Below are 21,863 nucleotides of genomic sequence, written 5' to 3' on the forward strand. Positions count from 1 at the left end.
TTCGAGAGCACGTAAAAAACGCAAGTAGAAAAATAGTAACCACCTTTGGTGGGAAGGTATCAGTGCTCCGTGCATCTTTGGCGTTTAGTCATGCCAGCCACATGACCACGGAGACATCTTCGGACAGTGCTGGCTCTTCGGCTTTGAAACGGAGATGAGGATCATCTCTTAGAATCGGGAACGACTAGCACATATGTGCGAGGGGAACATGTACCTTTATAATTAAGATTGGACAACTCTGTTGTAACTAGCCTTCATTATGCTACTGTGTTCGGTTCTCTGTGGAAGTAACAGTCTTTAGATTGTTTTCAACCTTTTTGATCTTTGATTTTATGTAGATTTTTCTAGAGTTAATAATGCACATTGGTTAATAATGCACCTTTCAAGTCCAAGATGAATAAACGACCTAATCAAAACATATAGATTAGAGTCACATTTAAAGGTTGGTTTGGGTTTAACATGCTTATGCTTTCACACAACTTTGTTTATAAACGATATTTTATGGTTTGGCATGTTTTAACTCAAATCATGAAAGTATGTCTTAATGTGTCAACTTCTTATGAGATAGCAAGGAATCATTGCCATTTTTTCCAGGAAAAAAATAATCATTGAACAGAAACTACATTTATTTTTGGAAATAATATGGCTAAAATTTAGATGCACCTGTTCCATCTTTGACTCTACAGGAACACTGAAAATTGAGAGGAAATCAAAATTGGAAGAAAGAGCCTCATCTTTACTTGGTATGAACATAAAATTAAGAGCTTTCATGGTAATCTTTTTTATCTTTTCTTTTAAAAATTTATCTGTATCACTTATAAATAACCTGTTTTAATTATTGGTGGCATGATTTGATAGTTTTGTTTCTTCAAGTTATTTTTGAGGCGTTGAATCATATTAAAGGGAAAAATATAATAACTGGGATTATTTTGTAATTCCAAAATTAGTTCAGTTGCTAAACAGATATGATTACTATTTAATAGACTTTAATAGCCACTGAAATTATGTTTTTCATATTGAACTCATTCACCCTAACAGTTTTAAAAAGTGCCTGTTTTGTGCAAATGTATATGATGCTAAGAGAAAAAATTAACAAACCACATTACAGGTTAGTGCTATATATATATACATTGGGCTACTTTCATAGTTGACTATATTTTACTGCGCTATAAATCTTGGTTCCTAGTTTAAAATTTCACACTTCCCTTTTCTCAGTGTCTCTACTGTTTAAATCCACTTTTCTCCACTTGATCAATTAGGTTCCACTCCCCCGCTCCGGCAGGATATTGATACTAGATGACAGTTGTTTTAAGTGAGTTTAGGTTCTTTCAAATTAAAACCATCCTTCATTTGCAACTCAGGTAAAAAGAAGGAGAAGGAGAGGAAAGAGAAGAAGGAAAAAGATCTGAAGTCAAAACAGAAGAAGAAAAAGAAGAAATCGAAACAGCATGGTATACCCAACATATAAACAAATGAGCAAAACGTATCCCTGCGGTTGCTCTCATAGGATGATGCATTAGATTTTAAAGCAGGTGCTCATAAAATCGCCCAAACATTGCTTTAAAACCATGATGGCAAACCTATAGCATGTGTGGTGTAAGTGGCACACAGAGCCATCTCTCTGGGCACTTCAGCCGTTGCCCATTGCTCTTCTGGGTTCCAGCATGCCCGCCTGCCATCTGGTCTTCCCATGCGCATAAATGTCAGAAGCTGGAAGATCAGGTGACTGGCGCACATGCTGGGAGTTCAGAACTGCTCTTCCGGTTTCCAGCACTCCCGCGCGTGTCCTCCGGTGCTTCCCAACACGTACGTGTGCTCCCATTTTAGCACTCAGTGCCAAAAATGTTTGCCAACCACTGCTTTAAAATGTGCTTGTTGGCTCTCTTCAAGTGCAACCTGCTGACTAGTTTTACCTGTTTTCCAGTGAGCACCTTGTGCTTTTCACATTTTTTCTCTGAACAGCAATGGGTGCTCCACGTCATCCCTGCTAAGTCCTCCATGTACCGTATTTTTCGGAGTATAAGATGCACCGGAGTATAAGACGCACCAAGGTTTTGATGAGGTGCATTTTAAAAAAAAAGAAGGTAGGCAGATAGAGGGATAGAGAGGGAGAGAAAGAGAGAGAAATGCATAGGTAGGTAGGGAGAGAGAGTAGTTAGGTAGGTACAGTAGGTAGATAAAGGGATAGAGAGAGAGAAATAGAAGGTAGGTAGGTAGGGAGGGAGAGAGAAATACAGGAGGAGGGAGGTGGAGAGGGTAAGTAGGTAGATAGAAGGATATATATAGAGAGAAATACAGTAGATAGGCAGGGAGAGAGGGTAGGTAGGTGGATGTTTCAGGTGTATTTATCCATGTGCTGGAGAAGGAAATCATTGACAATCTGCAGCACCTAAGACTTTGTTTCTGCTGGCACAGCACTTGATCAATGCAATTCTCATCAATCAGTTAAAGAACTTTCCAAAAGGGAAAAAAAAGTTTTTGCACTCTGCAAACCTCCCACAAATGGCCCGTTTTTCACGAAAACGCCCCCCCCCTTCCCCCCCCAAAAAAGAGCATGAATAGCTTTGGGGGAGCTTGCAGAGTGCTCTTTTCATGAAAATGGGCCTGTTTTTTTGTCAAAAAATATGCATGCATAGCCTTATGGAAGCTTATAGAGTACTGCCGGGGGGTGGGTGGGGGGGTGAGTCCTATTCTTTGCTCAATTCTGCCCTCTCCAGACCCCAGGAATTCTCCGAAAGCCTCCATAAGGGTATGCACGGTCATTTTTATGAAGGGGGCGGGGCTTTGGGAGGCAAAAATGCTATATTCGATGTATACGATGCACCTAGATTTCCAGCCTCTTTTTTGAGGAAAAAAGGTGCGTCGTATACTCCAAAAAATATGGTATTTGATGCTTATCGGAAATGCTTGAGACATTTTTTTTTCTGGGCACTCATAAAAGCGAAAGAATGTATGATTTACTTGACTGGTTATGCAGTATGTAAAGGGCCTCTTGTGCTTCTCTCCTGAAACCCGGATATTTATTATATCCAACGTTCTCTTGACATCTACTCTGTAAGAAGCTTATAACATGTAAACTTTGAACAGCAAAATGGCAGTTGGCATGTCCCAGCAGTCTGTGTTATTTGAAAAGCATGAACAGGGAAGCGAGAATCGATTCAAACTTCCACCATTAGTTCTTTGAATATAATCCCAAGACAGGCTAAACTATGATTTGACAAGACCTAGCCACAGTTTAAAATGGAGCTTAAAAGACAGAACTCTTAACTTCAATTGTTACCCAATGTTTGTAGAACTTTGTGTATGACGGGGATTGAGATTTTCCTGATATTAACTTCCTTTTTACAGTTTCTGGACCCAGAGGCAGGCGATAGACATGTCTGGAAAATGAGACTTCTATATCACAAAGCCACTTTGCCTTTTTTAAAAAAAAATTAAGAAGAACTTTGCTTGCGGTTGTCTATGGAGATTCTTCATTATCCATTCATGGTTGTCCCAAAGGTGCTTTGTTAAAAGGCAACTGGACTTCCTTTGCTTTTGTTTGAAGAGATTTCACTTCTCATCCAGGAAGTTTCTTCAGAACTGAGGAATGTTTCTCTTGCAGTTGTGCACAATCGGGAAATTAGAACAGCAAGAGAAGAAGAAACCCAAATTTCTCCATGAATGGTGGCCCTGATTGTGGACCACTACAGATGTTGTCACTATTTTTCAGTACAATTTTGAAGGCGGGCGGGCGGGAGGAAGGAAAGGAGTCACCCCTTGCCAAGATGGCCACCAGGAAGGAAAACTGGGAAGCTATGGCAGATGGGATCCAATCTGGGTCAGTCACCGGGACCAGAAGCTTTGTCTTCTGAGCTTTCGGACTTGTGCTGGAGCCCATTCTTAGGGAACTCCTCTCTAACCGAGAGAAGATGGACTCCAGCACGAGTCCAAAAGCTCAGAAGACTAAACCTCTGGTCCCAGTGACCGACCCAGATTAGATCCTGCAACATTATCCTGGGACAAGTATATTCGCCTTCGTTCTATGCCTGGAAATTGCTTACTGTGCCAGTATAAGGCCAGGATTTGGGCCTAGCTTGGTTTAGCCTATCATAATCTGGGTTGCCAGTCATTGGGAAGTTAGCCGACTTCCTGCCCTATATTTTGCTCGATAAATAACTTCCAAAGCCAAAACCGATGCAATATCTTGGGCGTTTGAACATTCAGGTGTAAAACATTGAAAGTTGTATATTTTGTTCCGTATACCATCCCTCTATAGCTGCATCCCTGTGGTTTCCTTTGCAGATTACTCCGACTTCGAGGATAGTTCCCTTGACTACTTCGATAGGTGCTCCTCCCCCTTCACTCGGTCTTCTGGCAGCTCGCTGACGCTCCGCAGCACCACAACGGAAAAGAGCACGTCCTATCAGTACCCGAGGGCTATTCTGTCTGTCGATCTCAGCGGGGAAAGTAGGTCTGCTTTGCTCTGCGATACTCTTGAAATAGATGCTTTCCTGTTAATGTAATCATTCCACATTCCAAACCAAATGGTTTCCAAAGTCCATCATGCTTCCTGCAGACTTCGGTCATCCAAACGAATGTAGTGCTTTCTGAAAGGTTTTCCATGCCCCTAAGGACTGTGATTAGATTTCCCCTTCTTTAATACTCGTTTGAACAGAGAAATGTTTTGTTTTATTTATGTGGTTGCTAAAATTCAACAGGACTTGATGGCACTTAATCAAAATACACTTGTTGAGAAGTTTTGGTTTTAACCTGAGCCATCAAGTAGCCATTTTTCCATCTCTGGGCCAGTGGTGGGTTTCAAAATTTTTTTGAACCTACTATGTGGGTGTGGCCTCCTTTGTGGCTTGCTGGCCATGTGACCTGGTGGGAGTGGCTTGCCAGCCATGTGTTCTCCCTCTATCTCTCTCTATCTCTCTCTCCCCCTTCCTCTCTTTCTCTCTTTCCTTCCTTTTGTCTCTGTCCCTTTTTCCTTTATTCCTTTTTTCTTCTTTCATTTCTCTCTCTTTTTCTTTCTTTTTTCTTTATTTCTTTATTTCTTTCTTCCTTTCTTTCTCTTTCTCTGTGTGAGTCTGTGTGTGTGTGTGAGTGGTGGGTTTCAAAATTTTTTGGAACCTCTTCTGTAGATGTGGCCTGCTTTCTGGGTCCACTGGTGGAATCTCTTCTAACTGGTTTGGTAGATTTGATGAACTGGTTCTACCAAACTGGTGCGAACTGGTAGGAACCCACATCTGCTCTGGGCACTAAGTTGCAGAAGCTCATCCGATAAATTCGGTGTCATACTGATCCCATGGTTTTTCAGCTCTTATCTGTAATGCAGGTAGTCCTTCTTTGGAAACCACAATTAGGACAAATGGCTGTCTAGTCTCTTTTTGAAAGCCTCCAGTGATGGAGCACTCACAACTTCCAATAGTTAATTTTCTCACTGTTAGGAAATTTCTCCTTAGATCTAAATTGCTTCGCTCCTTGATTACCGTATTTTTCAGAGTATAAGATGCACCAAGGTTTTGAAGAGGCAAATTAAAAAAAAGTTTTTGCACTCTGCAAATCTCCCCAAAACGGCCAGTTTTTCATGAAAACGGGCCCGTTCCCCCCCCCCTCCAAAAGGGCACGAATAGCCCTTAGGAGGCTTGTAGAGTGTTCCTGGAGGGGGTCGGGGGGGGGGGCAAAACAAAGCAAAAAAGTCCTGTTTTTTTATTTTTAAAAAAAAGAGCATTAGGAAGTTTATAGAGTGCTCCTGGGCACGTGGGGGATGGGGGCAAAATTGAGCAAAAAACGCCCCATCTTTTGCTCATTTCTGCCCTCCCCAGCCCCCAGGAGCTCTCTGAAAGCCGCCTACAAGCTATGCACGGCCATTTTGGTGAAGGGGCAGGGTTTCAGGAGACAAAAAAATGCTGTATTCAGTGTATAAGACGCATCCAGATTTTCGGTCTCTTTTTTGAGGGAAAAAGGTTTGTTTTATACTCAGAAAAATACTGTAGTTTCCATCATTGCTTTCTGTCCTGTCTGCTTTGGAGAACAGGTTGTCCCTTTCTTCTTCATGAGACCTTCTCAAATATTGGAAAACTGCTATCATGTCATCCCCATGTCCTAATATTTATCTAATATTTTTTTAAAGACCATATTTATTTTTTTAACACCTGTTCATCCAACCCCCCCCCCTCCAAATCGTCTTGCAGACCTTTCTGACATGGAGTTTTTGGATGACTCTTCTACCGAGAGCTTGCTGCTGAGCGGCGATGAATATAATCAGGATTTTGATTCAATCAATTTTGAAGAGTCCCAAGACGAAGAGGATGCCCTGAATGAAATAGTTAGGTGCATCTGCGAAATGGATGAGGAAAAAGGCTTCATGATTCAGGCAAGAACTCTGCTGTTTGCTGTTAAATTTTCGTTGCAGAAAATTTCCACCCAGTTAATTTATGGCAGGGGTCTCCAACCTTGGGAACTTTAAGACTTGTGGACTTCAACTCCCAGAATTCCTCAGTCAGCTTTGCTGCCTGAGGAATTCTGGGAGTTGAAGTCCACAAGTCTTAAAGTTCCCAAGGTTGGAGACCCCTGATTTACAGTATTCTGCCCTTGTTTGTAGGATGAATTCTAGGCTGGATCGATCCAGCAGATTTCCCGTCTGCTCACAAATGTCATTGCTAAAACAGTCACGGTTCAGACTGTGGCTGCAAAAAAATATTATGAATGAACTTGTTTGCTTGTTACTGTGAGGTTAGGGAAGCCAATCTTGTCATTCAGCCAGGCATAAATGCAGGCCACTGGCCAAGCAACCCCGTATTGTATTCAAGGCACCACAAACGTTGTGTTCTGACCTAGGCTTCCCCAGCAGCACGAAGCCAAGTCCTCCTCTCGATAAACCCTTTTTATTTAATTTACACTGAATTCCTCTCCAGCGAAGTCTTTCTTCTCCCACAGTCTTTCAAGATAGTTCACAATTACCGACCTTTATCAGGCTTGGAGAGTGGCCAGGCCGATATCTTTCAGACGCCGCAATACTTGGCAGGAATGAATGCAGGAATGACCTAATTGTCTCCTGCAAACATCCCTCTCCTTTCGCTCCTCTTTTATTCCGTAAGGGAAGGGGCCATTCACTGTCTACCTATGGCCTCACTCCCAAGTCGACCCTTGTTCCTTAGCTGTTCCCTTCATCTGGCAACTCTCTGCACGTGCACACTGGGAATAGGCTCCAGCTGTTCTTCTGCTTCACTGCTCTCCAACTCTGAAGGCAGCTGAGAACTGCCAGGCGGCCTTGACCCCCCCGCCTCCGACACAGAGCACTCGTCATAGCCTTCCTCAGACTAAGGCCCATGTTCCTCTCCAACCTTCTCACTATTCAAATCTGCTGCCAGCTCTGCTGGCCTCTGGCAGGCTACAACATGTTGTGCAGCAGTTATAAGCTTGAATACAGATCATAAAGCACGTTTCCCAAGGTCATTGAACTATTGTTCAACAAATGGTCACCAGCTGTGGAGTATCTGCGCTAAAAGAACACTTGAGAGGAAGAACTACAATTTTGTATGTGCGTGATGGAGTTTAAATCTTAATTGATGCTTGTATATGTCTTTCAATCCCCTGCATTCACTTCTCTGCTTGTGTTTATCATCCCGACAGTGTGAAGAGTGCTTGTGTTGGCAACACAGTGCGTGTATGGGGTTGTTGGAAGACAGCATTCCCGAGCAATATATCTGCTACATTTGCAGGGATCCACCTGGTAAGGACCTGTTTTGAAGTCCTTTTCAAACTGATGTACAAGCTTTGCATTTCATGTTAATATTAGGGATATTCAACTCGTCCAGAACGCAGCCGCGCGAGCGATTGTGGGTGCACCTCGGTACACCCACGTTACACCTATCCTCCGCGAGCTGCACTGGTTACCGATCAGTCTCCGGATACGCTTCAAGGTGCTAGTCGTAACTTATAAAGCCCTTCATGGTATTGGATCTGGGTACTTGAGAGACCGCCTGCTGCCAATTACCTCCCACAGACCCATTAGATCTCACAGGGTTGGCCTCCTCCGGGTTCCATCTACTAGCCAATGCCACCTGGCTACCACCCGGGGGAGGGCCTTCTCTGTGGCAGCTCCGGCCCTTTGGAATGAACTCCCCGCAGGGATTCGGACCCTCACCTCTCTCCAGGCCTTCCAAAAAGCCGTCAAAACCTGGCTTTGCCGGCAGGCCTGGGGGTGATGAGTTCCCTCCCCTCTCGACATGTATGGTTGTGCGACTGTTGTCTACTTTTATTATTTGTATTTTGTCTTTTTATGTTCCCCTTTTTTCCCCCCTTGAATTGTTCGCCGCCCTGAGTCCTCCCGGAGAAGGGCGGCATACAAATAATAAAATACAAATACAAATAAAGATCACTGTCCACAAATGAACCTAGCGTATGCTTAGACAGTTAAGCCTACTTTTATTATCGTTTTCCCGGGTGCACTTACAAAATAGTTTGGCGACTCATGTACAACCTTTCCCTCACCTACCAGTCTTACAAGCCTCTAATTACTGTATCCTGCCACCAGGTGCCAATAAGATAAGCGTTTGAATTCTTGGTGGTATTTATAATTCCCAGTGTAATTTGAAGATTGGGCTAAGCTTTAAAACGTAACTGTGCCACTGAAGCGGAATAAATGTGCAGTAGGAAAATCCCACTTCCTCTCTTAGCTCGACTTTGATTTCTCATGCCCTCTGGAGTCCTAGATGGAAATTATTTCACTTTTAAAAATAGGGAGGCGCCATGATGAAGTCATCAGAATCAGTGGTCCCTACGGCCATACAATTTTGTTTTAAAAAAAAAAGACGACAATCACTGAGCCATAATAAATACATGCTGGTTGCCAAGCCCCTGAACACTGATCACGTGATTGTGAAGATGCTATAATGGTCGTACGTGTGAGAACCAGTCATAAGCCACTTTTTTCACTGCCGTTGTAACTTTGGATGGTCATTAAACGTGTGGTTGTAAGTTGAAGATTACCTGTATCTGTTTTTGAAAGAGAACACATTTCTCAAGCTTTTCAAACATCGGTACATGTTCTGTGTGGTGTGTGTGTTTTGCATTGTATATGTGCATATATTATTTACAGTGCATCCGTTTGTCCAAAATTCGTGGTTATAATTTTTTGAATATGTTTTTTGGACTCTTTGTGCGACTCTGCTCTGCCCCCCCCTCCCCCCCACTCCTGCCTTTGTATTGAGGGTTTCCTCTGGATTTTAAACATTGAACGAATGTATCATGAATGTGTGAATGTACGTACGGGTGTTTTAAATCCTGATAAACAAGAGAACTTACCATTGTTTTAACAGCTTTGGACAGTTTGTTAAATCAATGCTTACCTTCCACTCGCATATTTTTCCTACTAGAATTCGATCTCTCATAGGTCCAGCATAATTTTCTGGGAATTTTGGTAATGTAATCAAAACCTCACTTTCACTTTTTCTCCAGGTCAGAGATGGAGTGCCAAATATCTCTGTGACAAAGACTGGTTGAATAATGGCCACATGTGTGGCTTGTCATTTTTAAAAGAGAATTATTCTCATTTAAATGCCAAAAAGATTGTGTCAACGCATCGCCTTCTGGCCGACGTCTATGGTGTTACAGAAATATTACATGGACTACAGCTGAAGATTGGAATACTAAAGTGAGTGTATCCTGTGCTTCTGTAATTTCTATGCACCGTATTTTTCAGAGTATATGACGCTCTGGAGTATAAGACACACATTAGGTTTTTGGGAGGAAAACAAGAAAAAAATTCTGCCTCGGCATCCATTGATATTCATCTGGCTAGCATCCTTGCAGCAAACAACAAAAAGCCTGGTCAGCTTCAGCATGTTATTGCAGCCTGATTCAGCCTGAGCAGCTGATTGGCAGTTGTATTGGCCTCCCAGAATACACCCAATCAGCTGTTCCAGCCTGCGGGAACCGCCACAGCCCATCACCGCCTCCGTGCGTTGTGTTTTCGGCCTTCGCGCACTGCATTTTAGACCCATTCCAGGCTCCATGTGTCACATTTTTGCGTGGTTCCAGATAGTGGAGATCGGCGCCGGTGGTAATTGGCGCCGCCTGGAACTGGCCAAAAATGGAATGTGTGGAGGCCAAAAACAGGGCATGCGGAGGCCAAAAATGCAACATACAGAGGTATAAACATGACACACGGAGGCAACGATCAGTGGTGATGTGCTGTGGCGATCCCTGCTGCCTGGAACAGGTCTAAAATGGAGCGTGTGGAGGCTGAAAACACAACACGCGGAGGCTGAAAACAGCCGATGGGTGTGGGCCAGTGGGAGGCCGGGCTTTGGCAACATTAGCTGTATAAGATGCACAGACATTTCCATCCACTTTTAGGGGAGGGGCGTTTTATACTCCAAAACTATGGTAATTCTGAAGATTACTTATACCCATGATGGCATGCGTGCCACAGGTGGCATGTGGAGCCATATCTGAGGGCATGCGAGGCGTTGCCCGATATCAGATATAAGAGCCGAGGTGGTTAGGGTCCAGTACTGCAGGCCACTTCAGCTGACTGTTATCTGCAGTTCAGCGGTTCTAATCTCACCGGCTCAAGGTTGACTCAGCCTTCCATCCTTCCGAGGTGGGTGAAATGAGGACCCAGACTGTGGGGGCGATATGCTGACTCTGTAAACCGCTTGGAGAGGGCTGAAAGCCCTATGAAGCGGTATATAAGTCTAACTGCTATTGCTATCAGCTCCAGTGTGCATGTGCGTGCTGGCCAGCTGATGTTCGACCTTTCGGAGGGCGCGGGGAAGCCGTTTTTGCCCTCCCCAGGCTTCAGGAAAGCCTCTGGTGCCTGTGGATGGTGAAAAACAGGCCCAGTGGGCCTACTGGACATTCAGAAATGAACTTCCAGTTTGCCCGTTGGGCCGTTTTTTGCCCTCCCCAAGCTCCGGAGGCTTTCCTATCAGTCAATTACTTCTATTAATGACTGAAACTATTCAATCTGAACAGTATATGGGCACTTTAGATCAATGTTTTTCAATCTTAGCGGCTTTGAGATGTGCGGATTCAACTCCCAGGATTCTGCAGCCAGTGCAGCGAATTAAAATTGCCATGGTTGAGAAACATTGCTTCAGATGTTTCAGCAGGGAAATCTCACTGTAATCTGCATTTCATTTTTTAAACTGAAATATTAGGTATATTTTTGGGGGGCGAGGCTTCTTTTCTATTCAGACAATGCTTATATCAGGGGTCTCCAAGCTTATGTGATGTTGATCCATTAAACCAGGGGTCTTCAAACATGGCTACTATAAGACTTGGTGGTCTTCAACTTGCATGGCTGGCTGGGGAATTCGGGAAGTTGAAGACCACGAGTCTTAAAGTAGCCATGTTTGGAGACCTCCGCATTAAACTGCTACCTGAGATAATTCTGATCTGGAAATAAACAAACCAGTCAGGAATTCTAGGAGTTGGAAGTCCACATATTTCAAAGCTGTCGCGGTTGAGAAACACTGATCTAATTTTTATGGATGGTATCAGTTCAAAAAAGCATTGGATCACTTGCTTACCTCCACAAGTCTTAAACTTGCCAAGGTTGGAGAGCCCCTGGCTTGTACGACTTGGTGCTTTTATTAGTATTGCCCGCATTAATATATTTTTTAAATTTTATTTACCTCAGAAATAAGCACCACCCCGATCTTCACCTCTGGGCTTGCACAGGTGTGCGAAAGGATCACGAGCAAATCACCGTTGGAATAGAAAGAAGGGTTGTAACTGTGCCCGAAGCCGTTAATCCTTCGGGAAGGACGTGTCATAGTCAAAATCATAAAGAGCCTCCTCGCTTAGCTCCAAAGATAGAAGAAACATACATCAGAAGTGAACACAGTTACCAGAAACCGAGTTTTGGTCTGGATTGCAAACCGGTGGTTGATCCCACCAGCTCGGAGGATGATGATGCCAGCAGTTTTGAACTGAACCAGGAGTGTCTCTTAGAAGAGAGAAACTGTTTACAACATTCATCCACGGAAGATGGTTTGGGCCATCAGGTAAATCAACCTGTTCATCTGTGGCACCTTTTAGAATTACAAAGACCCCCCCAAAAAAGAGAGTCTTCTAACCAGTGGTGGGATTCAATTTTTTTTTACTACAGGTTCTGTGGGCGTGGTTTGGTGGGTGTGGCAGGGAAAGGATACTGCAAAATCCCCATTTCTTCCCAATCAACTGGGACTCGGGAGGCAGAGAATAAGATGGGGGAGGCGGGCCTAGTCAGAGGCAGTACTTACCGGTTCTTTGAACTACTCAAAATTTCCGCTACGGGTTCTCCACAACCGGTGAGAACCTGCTGAATACCACCTCTGCTTCTAACCCAGGGAAGCCCAGAAGAAGCCCCATTCACATTGTGTGTGACATGGCATTATCATGCTAAACGAAGCACATTATGGGATTTGCATCATTTATGTGATAATTCCATGACAAAATGACATTTATCTCCCTGTTCCCTGTGCCTTCGACCACTTAAATACCAATGAACACATTCATGCATCTGATAAACGGAACTTAAGTCTACTTAGATTTATAAAAGTTTTATATCTATCTATCTATCTATCTATCTATCTATCTATCTATCTATCTATCTATCTATCTATCTATCTATCTATATTTAAAGTCACAACCCCTGGTATGCCCAAATATGGGAGGAAGATCGCACTTCCTAAATAGCTTGAAATAGATCTATACTAGTCTCCCTTTATTTATTTATCAGCACAAATATTACATACATACATACATACATACATACATACATACATACATACATACATACATATTTTCTTAGTGCTTTCTGAGTTTGGTTGTTTTCTTGCAGATGTTTCATAACCCAAATTCCATAATATCACCAGTACTAATTTCTTTTTTTAAGAAACATCATCAGTCCTATTTTTCCCCCAATTTTTTTGTTCCTTGTTTTTACTGTAACACACTAGTTGTAGGAAATGTGCTGATAGACAAAATGACCTTGGAAAGAAGAACTGAAATTATGCTCCCTGACGTCTACCCAGGGTACAATAAAAATCAGAAATTTTCTTGCGCAAAGAAATGTGTTCAATGTAGATAGATGTGAGGAATCACTTTCTTAACTTTGGAAACATTTATAAACAAAGTTAGAAATTTCTCGTCTTGGAAGGTTAGAGGAAGAGTTTTAACGGTGCTTCTGGTTTGTCCTGGGGGGGGGGGGGGGAGAGAAGAACTGTCCAAGAAGAAAGATTGTATCACTCTTGGGCAAAAGGAATATAGTCCAAATAGGGCAATTTAGCCTGTAAAGTACTCCTTGATTTACAACCATTCTTTTAAGTGGCCATTTGAAGTTACAACTTGGCACTGGAAAAAGTGATTTATGGTCTCCCCCCCCCCCCCCCCCGTTCTTCTCATTGCAGCATACCCACAGTCATGTGATCAAAATTCAGAGGTTTGGCCCTGGCCAATATTTAGGGTGGGGTCCTGGGAATCCCCTTTGGCAACCATCCAACAAACAAGAGCCAATGGGGAAGCCAGATTGGCTTAACAACCGTGTTACTAACTTAACAAGTCCAGTGATTCACTTAACAATTGTAGCAAGAAAGGTCGTAGAATAGAGCATGTTTCACTTAGGGTTAGGGTCTTGTCTTGGTTAGCAACAGAAATGTGGGGTTCAGTTATGGTCGTAAGGCGAGGACTATCCATATTCTTGTGCTTCGTTTCTGTGTTTAGTTGACCATCAAATGCAAAACGTGCCTCTGACTCCAGATATGGGCTGTTCCAAAGTGGTCAGAAGAAATGGGCTCCTCTATAGAATCCCTTCCAGCTGGAGATCGGAATTTAAAAATGATTGAACTTTTGGGAGAACTTACCGTATTTTTCGGAGTATAAGATGCACCTTTTTTCCTCAAAAAAGAGGGTGAAAATCTGGGTGTGTCTTATACAATGAATGCAGCATTTTTGGCCTACTGAAACCCCACCCTCTTTGCAACAATGGATGTGCAGAGGGTTTGGGAGGCTTGCAAAGTGCTTCTGAGGGCTGGGGAGGGCAAAAACGAGCAAAAAACAGACCGTTTTTGCTCCTTTTTGCCCCCCTCCTCCCGCAGCACTCTACAAGCCTCCCAAAGCCCCTACATGCTCTTTTCCCCCCTCCCCCAAAACAGCCCGTTTTTTTGCCCCAGCCCCCAGGAACACTCTACAAGCCGTCCAAAGCATCTGCATGCCCCCCCCTTTTTTTCAAAAAGCAGCCTGTTTTTTTTGCTCGTTTTTGCCCCCCAGCCCCCAGGAGCACTCTACAAACCTCACAAAGCTCTGCATGCCCCCACCTTTTTTGGGGGGGGGGGGCAAAAGACGAGGCATGCAGAGGGTTTGGGAGGCCTGCAAAAACTATTTTTAATTTACTTCTTCAAAATCCGGTGCGTCTTATAGTCCGAAAAATATGGTAGTTCTTAACATTTTTATGGTAGAAGCAGAAGCCTATTAGAGGTTTAGCTCTGCCCCACAATAAGATTCAGGTTCACTAGTATTTTTAGGTCAGTCACCCATAAACCTTTCCTAAAGTAGGAACCAGAAAAAGAAGAATGCATTTCAAAGGTCTTCTGCTGGGCCCTTCCTTTGATCTCCATGATTTTAAAATTGTCATGCATCTATCTTTCTTCGTTTATTCCAGTGTCATTGGGGGGGGGGGTGTGTCACCATTTGGAATGGAGGGCTTGTTTGTTTTAGACTTTTATCAATCACGGCGGTATTCTGACGGTCGCTAGCTTTTTATCTTTCTAGATCAGGGCTGTCAAAACTCAATTTCATTGCGGGCCGCATCAGGGTTCTGTTTGACCTTGGGGGGTCGGGGTCCAGCTTGAGGTCAGTCGTGTGGGGGGGGGGCAGTTGTTGCCTGAGCGCTTTGCCAGCGAAAACGGACTCCTGAGCTCCGTTTTCGGCTGCAACCACCTCCTACAACCCTCTGCTTGCAAAAATGGAGCTGGGGGGGGGAGGATACACGGCCCTCACCAGCTCTGTTTCTGCCTGCGACGACCTCCTGCAAGCCTCTGTCAGTGAAAAGGGAGCTTTTTTGGTTGGGGGTGGTTGCATGCAGTTTTTGCTGACAGAAGCACCATGGGCTGGTCCTTCACTGTTTCCAGGGTGGCCCCAGGGACCAATTCTAAGCACCCCGTGAGCCAGATCTGGCCTCCGGGCCTTGAGTTTGACACCCCTGTTTTAGATGATTCATTTTGTGGCCCACGTTGTTCCTCTTGCATCCATTCTGGTCTACAAAGTCCTCCTTGTATGTTCTTTTTGATCATATAGGACAGGGGTGTCCAAAATTGGGAACTTTTAAGATTTGTGGACTTCAACTCCCAGGATTCCCCAGCCAGTCATGCTGGCTGGGGAATTCTGGGAGTTGAAAGCCACAAGTCTTAAAGTTCCCAAGTTTGGACAGCCCTGATATAGGATATGCATTTGTAGTCATATCTGTGTGGCCCATGTAAATAAAGTTATGACGGCAAAAATGCACATTCTAAGTTTTTCTTCCCTCTCAATCCCTCCAGGCAACTGGCGGGAGCAGTTACGTTGTGGAATTGGTACAAACAAGCCTTCTTTGATTCATGAATCAGGCCTTGGAATGGGGCAGTAAGAGAGAGAGAGAGAGAGAAAATATGAATCAAAGAATGATTGACTCTCTACATTTGATCAGGCATTACAGAATTTAGTGGAAAGCTTGAGGATTGCTATGCATTTGGGCCATCAATTTTTATATAACTCAGAAGGTTGAGAGGGACCACTTCATGAGCCTTGACAATCACACTGCTCCCATTGTGTTGTTTCCACATGGTTGGAAATCTGAATTAGCAAAACCTTGGATGGATTTCTTATTTCTGTCACTGTTCACTGGTATGTGAAGAACCTTTACAGTCAGCAAGAAATTCTTGAGCTAATATTTCTGAATAACCGGAACTGTGCAAAAACCATCTTCTCTCCCTTTCTATTGGCATATAGGCCGCAGCTTTAAAAAAAGGACCCCAAAAGCAACTGCCAAAAAAGCCAACACAGTTCTAGGCTGCATAAACAGAGGGATAGAATCAAGATCACGTGAAGTGTTAATACCACTTTATAAGGCCTTGGTAAGGCCACACTTGGAATACTGCATTCAGTTTTGGTCACCACGATGTAGAACAGATGTGGAGACTCTAGAAAGAGTGCAGAGAAGAGCAACAAAGATGATTAGGGGACTGGAGACTAAAACATATGAAGAACGGTTGCAGGAACTGGGTATGTCTAGTTTAAGAGAAAGAAGGATTAGGGGAGACATGATAGCAGTGTTCCAATATCTCAGGGGCTGTCACAAAGAAGAGGGAGTCAAACTATTCTCCAAGGCACCTGAAGGCAGGACAAGAAGCAATGGGTGGAAACTAATCAAGGAGAGAAGCAACTTAGAACTGGGAAGAAATTTCCTGACAGTTAGAACAATTAATCAGTGGAACAGCTTCCCTCCAGAAGTTGTGAATGCCCCAACACTGGAAGTCTTTAAGAAGATGTTGGATAGCCATCTGTCTGAAATTGTATAGGGTTTCCTGCCTAGGCAGGGGGTTGGACTAGAAGACCTCCAAGGTCCCTTCCAACTCTGCTATTGTATTGTATTAAAAAATATCCATACATGTGGCGAACGTTAAATAAGCGAATTGGTCTTCAATTAAGCATCTGCATGATTTCAGGAAATATCAAAATTGGCAGAGGATTCATTTTTCCTAGAATGTATTCAGAGTTTTGGTTGTCAACCCAATTTGCTGAGAAATCCCCAGGATCTTGAATCTTAGGATTTCTGTCAAGTACTATAAGTAGTTCTCCACTTATGACCACAGTTGAGCCCAAACTTTCCGTTGCTAACCAAAGGGAGTTGTTAAGTGATTTTTATCCCATTGTATGATCTTTCTTCCCACAGTCGTTAAGCGAACCACAGCAGTTGTGAAGTTAGTAGCAAGTTGTTAAATGAATCTGGATTCTCCATTGACTTTGCTTGTCAGAAGGTGGCAAAAATGTCCCAAGGGTGGGGTTCCCCCCCCCCCCCCCAAAAAAAAGACAATTGGATTTTCTTGTGCTTTTTTCCTTTGAAAATGTTTCACTTCTCATCCAAGGAGATTCTTTCATTCTTCAGTTCTGACTGAAGAAGCTTCTTGGATGAGACTCATTTTGAAAGGGGAAAAAAATAACATACTAAAAAAGTCCAGTTGCCTTTTGGAAAAAAACATTTGCGGGACAACCGTGACCTGGATGACTGGGAATCTTCGTAGTCACAAAAGGTGATCACGTGACCCCGGGACACTGAAACTGTCATAAATGCCAGCTGCTAAGCTGTCCAAATTTTGATCACATGACCAGGGGGATGCTGCAACAATCGTAAGTGTGAAAAATGGTAATAATCTATCACTATTGTATGTACACTGAGAGCTTATGCAGAGGAGACAAATTCCTTGTGTTTCTAATTACACCACGCCAATAAAGCTATGCTGTGCTATTCTATTCTATTTGAGATGAGACAAGACTAGACTAGATTATAAAGAGTGCAGAGAAGAGCAACAAAAATGATTAGGGGACTGGAGGCTAAAAAACACATAAAGAACAGTTGCAGGAATTGGGTATGTCTAGTTTGATGAAAAGAAGGACTTTTGGGGTGACATGATAGCAGTGTTCCGATATCTCAGGGGGTGCCCCAAAGAAGAGTCAAGCTATTCTCCAAAGCACCCGAGGGCAGGACAAGAAGTAATGGGTGGAAACTAATCAAGAAGAGAAGCAACCTAGAACCAAGGAGAAATTTCCTGACCTTTAGAACAATTAATCAGTGGAACAACTTGACTCCAGAAGTTGTGAATGCTCCAACACTGGAAGTTTTTAAGAAGATGTTGGATAGCCATTTGTCTGAAATGGTGTAGGGCAGTGTTTCTCAACCTTGGCAACTTGAAGATGTCCGGACTTCAACTCCCAGAATTCCCCAGCCAGCATTCGCTGGCTGGCTGGGGAATTCTGGGAGTTGAAGTCCAGACATCTTCAAGTTGCCAAGGTTGAGAAACACTGGTGTAGGGTTTCCTGTTAAAGCAGGGAGTTGGACTAGAAGACCTCCAAGGTCCCTTCCAATTCTGTTATTCTATTCTATCTTATCCTATCCCATCCCTATCCCTATCCTATTCTATTGTGTCAGTTTTTGTAGGACCATTCTCTAAATGAATGGTTGTAAGTTGAGGACTTCCTGTACTGTGCTTTATCATTTTTATTATGAATGTCGTTAACTGATTCTCTTTGCAATGGAGGAATTGCCTTAGTTGACTCTCGGTTTCTGCCGAGTCATTCGGAAGCAGCAATTTTCTTTTGTCTCCCTGCAAAGGGCATCTTTGAGGGTCACCGATGTTGTAGAATTGTTTTGATAACCTGGTTCTCTTTTGCGGTCACTGCACAGAAGCATTCAGCCGAAGGGAACACCGTGTTTGTATTCAACGAAAAAAGAGGCGCCGAGGAACATGTGGACGCCCGTCTTCAGTGGCAGCTAAACCTCCTTACCCACATAGAAAACACGCAGAACGAAGTCACGAGTAGAATGGACCTGATTGAGAAGGAAGTCGACGGTAACTGTTTTTAAGGCTCAGCTTAATGCTGACATTCTCTCTTTCCCAAACTCTTTTACTTGGGTAGCAAAAAAGAGGTATAAAATGTGCTGGACAAAATACATTTGGGATTTTTAGCTCAAGAGCCAAAGACATGGGTGTTGGTCAGGTGTTTGCCAAGTTCCCTATCCCACCTGACTTTTACATTTAAAAACGTCTAGCTATAAAATGTCTCATTCGATTTTGATCCCATCTTTATTGTTTTTCATAAATAACGGTGGCGAACATATCCAACACACATTCCTCTTCCTATTTTCCCCAAAACAACAGTCTTGTGAGGCGGTTTGGGCTCTGAGAGAGTGACTAGGAAGCCACCAAGCAGGCTTACATGGCTTAAGCGGGACTAGAACCCACTGTCTCCTGGTGATTGTCCCAAGGTTACTTAGTAGGCTTGGGGGTGCCTGTGGCCCGAGCACTCTGCCAGCAAAAATGGAGCTCGGGAGGCTGTGATGGCCTCCTGCGACTCTCCCGAGCTCCATTTTCGCTGGCCGAGGCACTGGGGGCCGGTCCTTTGCTGTTTCCAGGGCAGCCCCATGGGCCAGATCTAAGCACTCCACAGGCCGGATCTGGCCCACGGCTCTTGAGTTTGACACCCCTGTTCTAAGTCCCGGAGTCGATCAAGAGATCACCGTGCATAATAGGCTTTTCATATCTTTTTCTTTCTTTTCTTTCTCTTTTTTTGCCCCCATTACAGTTTTAGAAAGCTGGCTTGATTTCACCGGAGAATTGGAGCCCCCCGACCCCCTCGCCCGTCTGCCTCAGCTCAAGCGCCGCATTAAACAGCTCATCTCCGACATGAGTAAAGTCCAACAAATTGCCACCCTCTGCTCCGTATGACGAAAGGAAAGATGAAGGAATACACACAGGCATCCAGGCTCCGACGATGGGTTTCCTCTGATTGACAAGACTCACAAAAGGGTACCTTTTAAAACAAATACACAAAAAAAAACACAAAGCCTGAACGCTGCTCCTTATTCTCCACCAATTCTCTCATGAGGCTGAAAACAACATGCAGTATGATAGAGTAAAGGGAGAAACCTCCCTCATCAAGGAAAGATTCGTACAGGTTTGGTCTGAAAAGCAGGGGAATAAAAGAAGGTTTGTGTTTTTCTTTCCACCTATGAGAGTTTCGGGAGCCTCAAACCCCAGGCATGTTTTTCCTACCTTTTCACACGCAAAATATCACGGGAGAAGCCCAGAAACTGTTAAAAACGTCATCGCAAAAGTAAGCAGCCGGCCAAAGCAATCAGCAGTGGGAGAAGGAACAAATTTTACACAACTTGAGTGCGGACGGTAGGAGGAGGATATTGAGGCCCAGTTGGTCATTGAACAAATGCCTGTTTTTCATAGTACTGTAGAGATCCAGGAAAATGAGAAAAGAAAAATATAAAATTCTAGCTTTCCTTTTCAGGAGAAACTGTTGGTTTTTTAAAAAAAAATGGTAGCCTCTCTATGAATATTTTTTTAAGCCGAATCTTCTTTGCATATTGAATCTTATGCTCCGTTTTTAGAAAACCAAACCTTGGGAAAGTCATGGTCAAAAAGTGCCAAAAAAAAAAAAAGTTTTTAAAGAATCAACAACATTGAAACGGGAGTGTCAGTTGAAGGGGGCCTCTCTCCCCCCCCGCCCCCGGAAGACTTCTCATATCGAGTCCTCCATATTGCCAGCATCAACCAGGATGGCATCAAATCCATATTTGGGCAAGCTACAATGAAAAAGTATTGAGGGATGTTGTGTCTACAATGGCTGGATCTGGGCTGCAATACCCACCTTCCTCAGCTGTCTTGAGAAATCAAAAGAACATCCAAAACACCAGTGATTGGCTGCGAAATGGGTCTACTCCCTACCTTTTTACTCTAACATGAAAGGAAATATGAAATACGAAAGTTGATGTTGTTTTATTCCAGCGAGATAAACTTATGCACGCCAAAAATCTTGGAATAGTTGAGCAATTTGCAAAACATGGTCTGTGTAGTCTCTCAGCTATACAGAACCCCAAATATAAGTTAGGAGCTCCCCTTCTCGATGGGGTACAGTGCAAATACATCACCTGTTAAAGGATTCACTTATGATTTGGCAAATTGTTAACGAAACCAAAGTCCGCCTAGTTAGCTGGGTTTTTAAATAAAATTCTGGGCCAAGTCCAGTTACTTTTAGTTTTATCTGCATTATCGCTGCACCCAGTGCTATAGTATACCTCTTGAGGTATGCCCATATGTCTTTGTGTGCGCGCATATGTGCGTGTATACATACACACACATATATTGTATATGGGCATGCTCATACACATGTTGCATTCTCGGGACATATTTATATTTATATTGACAAGTCCAGTTTTCTTACAATAAAAAGGACCTTAGTGACAAAAATATTTAAAATGTTACCTTTTAACGAGCTGTTTCTTAAAATGGGGGAGACGGAGAGAGGGAGAAAGAGAGAAGATTAAAGAAAAACAATCTATGTATAGAAATTTGTAAAAAATAATACTACTTTTTTTAAAAAAAATACTAACTCTTCAAGAGAGGCTGCATTATTGAGGGTAGCAAGAGAATATCAAGCTTAAAGGCCTCCCAGATTGTTTCAACGCTGGCAATATGTATAAAAGTGTGAGAACTAGATACATGAAGGACAATAAACTTGAACCTCCACGGGATAAGAGTACAAGCCACTGTACATTAAAATGTATTTAAATTTGCAAATACACTGTCTATATGTAAGGTACTGTATGTAAAGCTGTTTATTAAACTATTCTGCATACCACACACACTTTCTGTCTCATCAATTTGCTTTTCAGAGTATTGAATAAATCCTGAGCATTTCAAGGCGGGTGTTGGGCAGATGTGCTGCCACTCGGGGGTGGCTTTGAAGACCACCCTCTGGAGTTTTGTTGGGAAGCAAGAATAAAGGTAAAGGTTCCCCTCACACATATGTGCTAGTCATTTCCAACTCTAGGGGGCAGTGCTCAAAGCTGAAGAGCCAGCACTGTCCAAAGACGTCTCCGTGATCATGTGGGCAGCATGACTAAATGCTGAAGGTGCACAGAATGCTGTGACCTTCCCACCAAATGGTCCCTATTTTTCTACTCGCATTTTTACATGCTTTTAAACTGCTAGGTTGGCAGAAGCTGGGACGAGTAACAGGAGGTCATTCCGTTACACGGCACTAGGGATTCGAACTGCCCACCTTTCTGATCAACAAGCTCAGCGTCTTAGGCACTGAGCCACCATGTCCCTGTAAGAATA

At 43.4% G+C, this 21,863-nt stretch overlaps 1 protein-coding gene across 4 annotated transcripts in view; it reads left to right on the forward strand.

The window, feature by feature from the left end:
* PHF20L1 (PHD finger protein 20 like 1) overlaps positions 1 to 21,291 on the forward strand; it is a 64,368-nt gene extending 43,077 nt beyond the window's left edge. For 3 of the 4 annotated variants that reach the window (XM_032222442.1, XM_032222443.1, XM_032222445.1), the window contains 9 exons: positions 687 to 743; positions 1,362 to 1,451; positions 4,285 to 4,449; positions 6,180 to 6,361; positions 7,621 to 7,720; positions 9,448 to 9,643; positions 11,636 to 12,002; positions 18,416 to 18,581; positions 19,315 to 21,291. In XM_032222442.1, the coding sequence (XP_032078333.1) occupies positions 687 to 743; positions 1,362 to 1,451; positions 4,285 to 4,449; positions 6,180 to 6,361; positions 7,621 to 7,720; positions 9,448 to 9,643; positions 11,636 to 12,002; positions 18,416 to 18,581; positions 19,315 to 19,457 (1,466 nt within the window). In that variant the 3' untranslated portion in view covers positions 19,458 to 21,291. The remainder of the gene's footprint in view (positions 1 to 686; positions 744 to 1,361; positions 1,452 to 4,284; positions 4,450 to 6,179; positions 6,362 to 7,620; positions 7,721 to 9,447; positions 9,644 to 11,635; positions 12,003 to 18,415; positions 18,582 to 19,314) is intronic. The other variant, XM_032222444.1, reaches the window with a different exon arrangement.
* The last annotated feature ends 572 nt before the right edge of the window (positions 21,292 to 21,863 follow it).

Source organism: Thamnophis elegans, chromosome 8 (assembly GCF_009769535.1).
Source record: "Thamnophis elegans isolate rThaEle1 chromosome 8, rThaEle1.pri, whole genome shotgun sequence".
In the NCBI taxonomy this organism is placed as follows: domain Eukaryota; kingdom Metazoa; phylum Chordata; class Lepidosauria; order Squamata; family Colubridae; genus Thamnophis; species Thamnophis elegans.